At 38.4% G+C, this 8,656-nt stretch overlaps 1 protein-coding gene across 3 annotated transcripts; it reads left to right on the forward strand.

Moving 5' to 3' along the window:
* Positions 1-110: 110 nt before the first annotated feature.
* On the forward strand, positions 111-3,367 carry LOC5519974 (molybdate-anion transporter). 3 transcript variants are annotated; one of them, XM_032365046.2, is made up of 3 exons: positions 118-213; positions 411-485; positions 1,452-3,367. In XM_032365046.2, the coding sequence occupies exon 3, from the start codon at positions 1,499-1,501 to the stop codon at positions 2,834-2,836; it is 1,338 nt and encodes a 445-aa protein (XP_032220937.2). In that variant the 5' UTR covers positions 118-213; positions 411-485; positions 1,452-1,498; the 3' UTR covers positions 2,837-3,367. The 3 variants fall into 3 exon arrangements, with proteins under 3 accessions (XP_032220936.2, XP_032220937.2, XP_048581432.1); XM_032365045.2 differs by lacking the exon at positions 411-485 and having other exon boundaries at positions 111-213; XM_048725475.1 differs by lacking the exon at positions 118-213 and having other exon boundaries at positions 231-485.
* Positions 3,368-8,656: the final 5,289 nt, after the last annotated feature.

Consider the following 8,656-nt stretch of genomic DNA (forward strand, 5'->3'; position numbering starts at 1 on the left):
TATCTGGCGGAAAGCTAGCCCCCCCCCCTCCCCTCAGCCTTCCGGCTTAGGAAGAGAGGGACCTAGAAATGAATGAATTACACCAAGATCGCTGGCTCATAAATACTCAATAAAAAAAGTCACTTTTAACTTTTGCGTTTGTGATATGTTAATTTCATACCGTATTTTATTTAATACAGTAGGACAACGCAGTATATTAACTTAATGTAGAAGGTAAGTAACTATCTGAACAATATATCCCATTACTATGTCAGCTTTAGTACGATTTTTTATATTCTTCCTACGTGGTTTGATAGGCGCCATGTTATTGTCGATTGATATTTTTACACGTGGCATTCAGTAGGTTTACCTGTAATAATCGGTTCTTTAGCAGCTTTGTCGAAACAGACTACGGTTGATTCCATTTTTAGTGCAACATAGAGTTCCATGGTTTTTAGTTGTGCTATATGTTTCTGCAATAAAGCAATAGCAAGATGCAAGTTAAGGTAAGTTTTTGGCGTTTTCACAAAGACAAGATACTGATCTTGTAAAGTGTCACTAGCAGTAAACCAGACTGTCCATCTGTCTTCCTCCAAAGCGTTTCCTATAGCTTTCCCTGTAGATTTGTATTGCAAAGATGTGAAATTCGTGAACCAATCATATCTTATTTCGGTGTTTAGATTTTTATTCAGATGACTTGGCAAGTCAGGGGTACAGAAGTCAAATTCACATAATATATATATATATATATATATATATATATATATATATATATATATATATATATATATATATATATATATATATATATATATATATATATATATATATATATATATATATATAATTATATTTTATTGTTTTTTTTTAAGGTTTTGTCGTCTCTGAGGACATCAGCCTCCAATTGTTATAGGGAGGCTGCTTGGGGGGTTGTTGGTTTTCAGAAGTTGATTACCAAATCTTAAGGCCCGGCAAAGCCTGGTGAAACTAGGCAATGTCGAGTGGTATATGAAGCATGCTAAATGTTGTCCTAAATGTTTCCTAGTTTAGCCACTACCAAAACATATAGCTTGTGACATGACTCCTAAAATGTTTTCTAGTTTAGCCACTTCCCACAAATGTTGCAACAAATTTTGTATGGCGCAATGCAAAACTTGTATCAATTATCCGAGAAACATTTCTTTGTCACTGCTACAAAATTTGGTGTGTGCTACAATAATTTTCGAGGCGCTTATCGAGGGCACATGTCGCATGCCACATGTCTCCTAGTTTTGATAGTTGAGCAAACCTAAGAAGTAGCTAAAGGGTTTTGTAAGTCTCTAAGGTTTTCCAATTTCTAAACAATAGTAAAAAAAACTATAATATACATATAACTATAGTAAACAATGAAAAAAAGATAAAAATGACACTTTTTGATTAAAAATATTTTTGGAAGAAATTAACTTCTTGGCTAAATGCTATCTTTTTTTCAGGTTATGTGAATCATTGCTTACCCCATTCCTAGCACCAAGCTACAATCATGCTTGTAATAGCTTATGTGGCTTTTGCCATTCTGGTTGCTCTTGGGATGGCCCTCCATTTGAAATGCAGGAAAGAGGAAACCACCCTCGCCAACCCTACATTCATCACCTTCCAAGCCACATACTTCAGGGTTTATTTCCTTGCATTAATGGCTGAATGGCTACAAGGGCCATATCTCTACAAACTATACAGTCATTATGGGTTTATTGATACCCAGATTGCCATTATTTATGTCTGTGGATTTGCTTCAAGTGTGATATTTGGAACATCAAGTGGTTACCTTGCGAATGCTTTTGGGCGAAAAAAGGCATGTGTACTTTTTACAATCCTGTATTCAGTCTGCTGTTTGACCAAACTCTCCAGAAACTATGGCATTCTCATATTTGGCCGTGTCCTTGGTGGGATTTCAACATCACTGCTGTTCACTGCCTTTGATGCCTGGTATGTCTATGAACACACCCAGTCCAATGATTTCCCAGTGGAGTGGGTGTCAGAAACCTTCTCCAAAGCGACCTTGTTCAACAGTCTCATCTCAGTTGTTGCTGGCTTCCTGGCAAATTGTGCTGCCGAGTGGTTGAACTTTGGACCAGTGGCACCCTATGTCATGGCCATCCCATTTCTGGTATTAGCGGGTGTCTTGATAATCTTCACATGGGAGGAAAACTATGGTGGGCGATCATCCAAGCTGGTTGGACCATGTATGGACTGCTTAAGGCATATTATACAAAATCGCAGAATCATGCTGATTGGAATTATCAATTCATTGTTTGAAAGCGCAATGTACATTTTTGTGTTTCTATGGACTCCTGTGCTAGATCGACATCAGCAGTATCCCCCCCTTGGGATTGTATTTGCCTGCTTCATGTTATGTGTGTTACTAGGTGGTATCTTTTTTAATTTCACTCTAACCCAAAGAATCTCTCCTCTTAAGACAGTAGTTGCCACCATAACAATGGCCTCCCTAGCAAATATTGGTGCAGCTGTGGCAAGTGCAAACCATCCAAAGACTTCATTCATGATGTTTATTGTTCTTGAGTTAACTTGTGGCGTATACTTTCCTGCGATGGGGTGGTTACGGCAAAGGATTCTTCCAGAGGCACATCACACAGGCATCATCAACTGGTTCAGGATCCCGTTGAATACAATAGCAGCGATTGTGTTGATGGCACTGCATGACACGCACAGTAGTCATGGCATAAGTGCAATATTTGCCATGTGCTCTGTGTTGTTGGTGTTTGGGGGAGTGTTAGCGGTTAACCTTCTTGTTCTCACTCGGAATGATGAAACTCTGAGTTTAAATGGTGCTTTTGATGAGGAAGAGAATGTTGGGGTTTGATATCCAAAAACCAGTTTCTGCTACTGCGGGAATAGGCGACTTGCCTATGATTTGTTGTTACTTTTTTACTGGTAAACTCACGCCACAAGAAACACAGAAATGGATTCAACAGTAGCCAAAGACTGACAAAAAAAATCTTTCAATGAAAATAAGCCCTTTCTGACATATAGAGTACTTTTGGCTGATCTCCCTAAATAAGTTGCTTTTTGTTGTTAGTTTACCGCCAAAAGCTTGAGTGCGAGGTATTTTTCCACCCAAAAGGTCGAGTGGTTTCTTAGTGCAAGTCACCTGTTGTAAAACATACCTCGCATGGATCCTGGATAAAGAAAAAATTGAAAAAGAAATAAAACTACTTGTAAAAAGTAATAACATCAGGGAAATAAATACTCTGTGAGACCTGATTCTAGTTTTCACTTTCCAATGCAGTGTAAGTAAGTTAAGATTACATTTATGATAATTATACTTGTAAGTCATTTCAGAGTGTAAAGAGATTACATATTTCACGACTAATAAAGGAGATAACGCTATTAATCCAAGAGCTGTGACATTGAAACTGCAACCAAGAGAGCATAAGATAAGAGAGGGACACTTTGGTATTACCCGCGCGCCATGTCGATTCCCAATCTGGCTATTTTTATAGTAACCACCACCCCACCACCATTAGGAAGATAATTAATGTTGAGAAACCACGAAGAAGCAGCAAGTTAGAGCGGAAGCGGTGTTTGAAGCACACGTTTTTCCGCTAATTGTGTAGTAATTGTGTAGTTCCAGAAAATATCCATACCCCCCAATTGAGGGGGTCGGAGGAATGACCCCCCACCCCACCCCTCTGAAATTTCCAACCCCCTGGAAAAAGATAAATATAGTAACTGTTAAGGAAAAAGGGCATTTTACCACCCCCCCCCCCCCCCCAAACCTCTGGAAATTCCTGGGCGTCTAAACCCCACACCTTCCCGGAATTTCCAATCCCCTCAATGGGGGGGGGGGGGGGGGGGGGGTGGTATGGATATTTTCTGGAACTACACATTTTGAATGAAGTCTCTGGTCTTTTTTTTTACACGTTTTTGAAATCTTGCAACATAACAACACCTCGGAAAGTAAAAAAAAAAAAAAAGACCCGGATGCCTTGGCATAGAGTTCTATAACGATTTCTATGCTACAGCCCAGCAACCTAATTCCCAGCTCCATCTCTCTTTCTTGTCATTTGGGTCGGCGGGTGCTGTTTCCCGCCGACTAAACAGATAAGGGAGAGGGCCCTTGAAACCAGATTCGATAAAAGCGCCAATGCTCACAAGACAAAAGCATCAATTCGAGGCTCTCTCCAGACTAACACATTTAGGGCAATAATAAGTTGCTGTGCACGCTTCAAGCCAATTTGCCTTTGTTAAACACGAACGCGCGCTATAAAAGGGATCGCTCCGCCCCCTTTTTGCATACTAATCAGTATCTAACATGGCGGTTGGTAGCGTTATCAAAGGGGAGAAAGAATAAAGCATAATAAAAGCAACTTTTTATTAGTCAATAAAGCTCTAATTTAATAATAAATGTGGTTTCTGTTGCATGCATGGTATTTTTTTGTCTTCGAATGGAGGCTGCTTTTGAAATTCGCGCCATTTTCCCAGTTTCAATCCAGTCCTTTTGCTCCAGGCTCAATCTTTTCCTTCCTTCGAGCCTCCACTCAGTTTGTTATTGTGGATAGCTGATTCAACCAAAAGAACAGTCTCAAAACAACCCCAAATATCGAGACCAAAGCCAGAAGTTCGGTCTTTCAGTCGATCCATCAACAGCGCAACGGCCATTTGCAATGGTGGGGAAATCCTTTTTGAGATCGAAGCACCATGTTCAACATAGAGCTTTCTACAGGAGACGAAGGTCGACTTAAGAGAATTAAGGATCATCAACAAGATTACAAATCCCGTCTTGGTTCATCAAAGGAAACCTCAACGACCCTCTTTTCAAGCAACTCAACCCTTCAGTCCTTTCAAATAGCTTTCGATCAAATCCCAGGAAGCCAGTCCGATGAATTTATCTATTCACTAAGTCTATTCTATTAAAAAAAAAACGAAAGGAAAGTGTGCGTTTTGTAGTCTTTGTTTTGATCCGCAAAGCATTGCATTTGCATTGCATTTCTAGACAGGGCCACTCTGCCAGCGTGCAGATGCAATGTGTTTGCGGTGACTCTATGAAGTGGATAAACCCACCAACTATGTCATCTGGAAGTTTGGTGAAATACTATGTCAAAATTAGGTACTTATACTTTCTCATGTATACTTTTGTGTACTTATCTTCCCTCATAATTTTGAAATGTCATGTATAAATTAAGACTACAATAAAATTATTATTATGTCTATACTGTTCAGAATGATGCTTTATGGCCTAGAATCAACTGATCACAGAGACAGTATGCTAGTGTTTGTGATGCAGCCCTGATATTATATGAAGATATTTGGCAACCAAAAAGGATTGATGGTGTGGTTTTCAAAAACCTGTGAAATACTATTTACTTTATTTAGTACAAATAAACTGAAATGTTCTTGCTCTATTTTGTTCTGGCTTGACTATTACACTTTAATATTTACATTTTGTTGCGTGGATTTTGAAAACCACTCTATACAGCTTCAAATTAAAATGCCCCTCTTTGAATCATCGCCACCTCACCCAAACAATGTTCTAGTGTTCTATGTCCTGTGTAGGATTTAGGGTGGAGCATTCAGCTCATAAGCAATACTACATTTGTTGACTTGTTATGTTTTACACAGTAGCTTTGCATAAACATGTCTTTATAGCAGGGTGTGTGTACACCCATCTTTATTATTAGAAATATAAATTTTCTGCTTTTTGCATGATATCTATGTCAGGGCACACACCGTTGACAATTCATGGCTATGTGCTCCTGAAATCTAAATCTGAAATAGACAGCAAGCCAGGTTAGGAACTTATCAAATAATAGCCCCTCTACATATGCCTAGGTTCCTAAAATGTGTAGAGTGGTTTTCAAAAATCCGTGAAATACTATTTAGTTTATTTAGTACTAATACACTGTAATGTCTTTGTTCTCTTTTGTTCTTGCTTGACTATTACACATTAACAATTACATTTTGTTGCACTGGAGTTTGAAAACCTCTCTATCTTTATCTTTACAAAATACTTTTCATCATAATGCATTACAATACATCTCAGTTTATGTATATTTTAAATATACTAAATTGGTGTGTTATTTCTGTAGTTCATGACACATCTTACCATTTCTTACTATTTTGTGTAACTATTCAATAACAAAGGCAACCTAAATTTTACTAACTATGCAGTTTATTTTTCCATCATTGTGAAAACATTTACAAAAGGTGAAACAATAAACTATCTATACAAGGGTTTTCTGATTCCTATATTTTGAGAAAAGGGAACAAAGCCCCATACCCCTAACTCTCCTGCTTGGAATTGGCAGTTCTATCTAATATTAGGAAAATGCAGATAATAAAGTCAAGATGATTTGATGCATCCTTGAAAATACAATATTACATCCCCATTGCTCTCATAATCTGGATTAGCCTCCACTTCACATCTTACTTCCCCCGGATGTCTACAAAACGAAGACTTAAAACCTAAAACCTGTGACCCCAAAAGCTACGACCGCCAAAATTTTGCCGTTATTAGCCTACCTTGTTTCCCAAAATGGCTACACAGCGTGGAAGTTTCATGTGAAATCAGTGATTTTTTTTTTAATTGAGAAATATTGAACTATTTGTGTTTCCAGGTGGTCGTTTCTTAAAACGCCAATAAACTCAGAAACCCGGAATGTCACCCGGTAAACGTTTTCGGGTGTTTCTTCCAAAATCTTAATTGCCCGCTAACTTTATACGGGAAATCGCTTCATGTTCTAGTTGTGTCGGGTTGTAGAAAGTTTTCCATTGCCAGGAAAAAGTGGGCCAATCAAGGCTTACATCATTTTATCGGATTTCCTTCCAACCAATCTGGTTTCATCTCTGTCAAATGATTTGACATTGAGCTGTCACATTGCGCCTAAAAATATAAACAGCTTTGCGAAATTATTAGAAGTTTTTCTAATGAGATCTTATTTACTTGTTCTTTGTCTTTTTCTCGAAAAATGTCGATGCCACAGCCATTTTTGGGGTGCAAGTTGTCTACAGACATCGACAAAACTAGGATTTCAATAACTATTTAGCCAATCTTATTCATAAATTTGGAAATTATAATTTACTTGTCGGGAACCCGTATCGGCACGCTACGCAAAAGCTTTGTTTTGATTAACACTCTTCCTCGCCAGGGAGTTCGGAAACTTTTCTGGATGCATTTTTCTAAATTACCGATAATTGCCGGGTCTGTTAGGTTACCGGGAGAGTTTTTGGGATAATTTTCCGGGCAAAGGAGCGTGTCTAAAAAATGAGTGCAACTACGACGATTAAAAATAGTTCATTGGCGCGCACATGAGAATATTTCCTCCATGAAAAGCACAACAAAATCCGCTGAATTACCTCATAGGGATCACTGATTCCATATGAAACTTTCGCGCTGTGTAACCATTTGGGAAACAAGGTAGACTAAATAATAACTGAATTTTTTTTTTTTTTTTTTTGGGGGGGGGGGGGTCGTAGCTTTTGGGGTCGTAGCTTTAGGGGTCGTAGCTTTTGGGGTCACAGGTTTTTATTAATGTTTTCATGCTTCTATTTACACTGAATTACACTGTATATTAGGGAAAATCTTCATGTACAGTGCTTACATACTTACTCGCATTCATAATATTGTAAACTGCATAGATCAATCTGTGCATGTACAGCACACTTGATCATGCCTAATCTTGGTATTTACAATAAACAAATATTAACATTTGTAATGGTAGTGGAGAGCTGGTAGTAGTAGGAGAAGTGGTTTGAGGAGATGCAGAATTAGAACTTGGGCTCCAAACATTGTGCACTTGGATAGGTCTGTGATTGCAATGTAAATAGGTTAAAGGTAAAGTGACAAAAAAGGAAGAAAAGCAATTATTATTATATTCGCTTTATTTACAACACATGATCTATGTGCATCAATCAATGTTTTTACAGGCATTGGCTTATTCTATTTTTAGAAGATTTTATGCATTGCCTAAAAAAACTTGGATGCAATTTTTTTCACTGAGAAGCGGAATGGTTATTATGAATACCATACGAGAAAATCGATGCAACTTGGGTAAAGATTGAAAAAAGCACTTCATAAGCGGATAAGTCTTTGACAAATGTACAACTTACGTGCCAAGAAGCAAAAAAACTCCTCCTTGGACGAGAGGCGAAATACGAGCGGCACAAATGAAGTTGTGCGCTCGTTTGTTTACATTCACGAGGTAAGAGATTGGAATAAAAAAGAGAGAAGGGCCTACCGGTTTCTCTTTTTTCGTCAATTTTGAGGATTTATTGATAAGAGAAAGCCACAAACATGCCTAAGTCAGAACGGGGAAACACTCGCGCGTGCGAGTGACGTGAGGCTGCACTCGCAAATTGCAGTTAGAAAGTATATTTTTTATCCATCATCCGTCGGTTTTGTTTGTTTACTAAAAGAATTGCAAGCTAGAATTCAAAGTCATAGGTAGGGTTGGATTCATATTAAAGAAGTGATCAACAAAAGTACCGAAGAGAGAACATAGCTTTTTGTCTGAGACTGCGCGTGCAGTTGAGCTAAGCCAAACGTCAACACAAAAGTCGTATCTGATTGGCTCATCCGCGCGTCTAAAAGTAGCCTGATCCTAGGAAACGCCGTGACACCTATATAGTACCAGAAAATGGGTTGATTGCCCCTACTTATGTGCCCCTGGTATTGCACTATTCG

Source organism: Nematostella vectensis, chromosome 3, assembly GCF_932526225.1.
Source record: "Nematostella vectensis chromosome 3, jaNemVect1.1, whole genome shotgun sequence".
Taxonomy (NCBI): Eukaryota; Metazoa; Cnidaria; class Anthozoa; order Actiniaria; family Edwardsiidae; genus Nematostella; species Nematostella vectensis.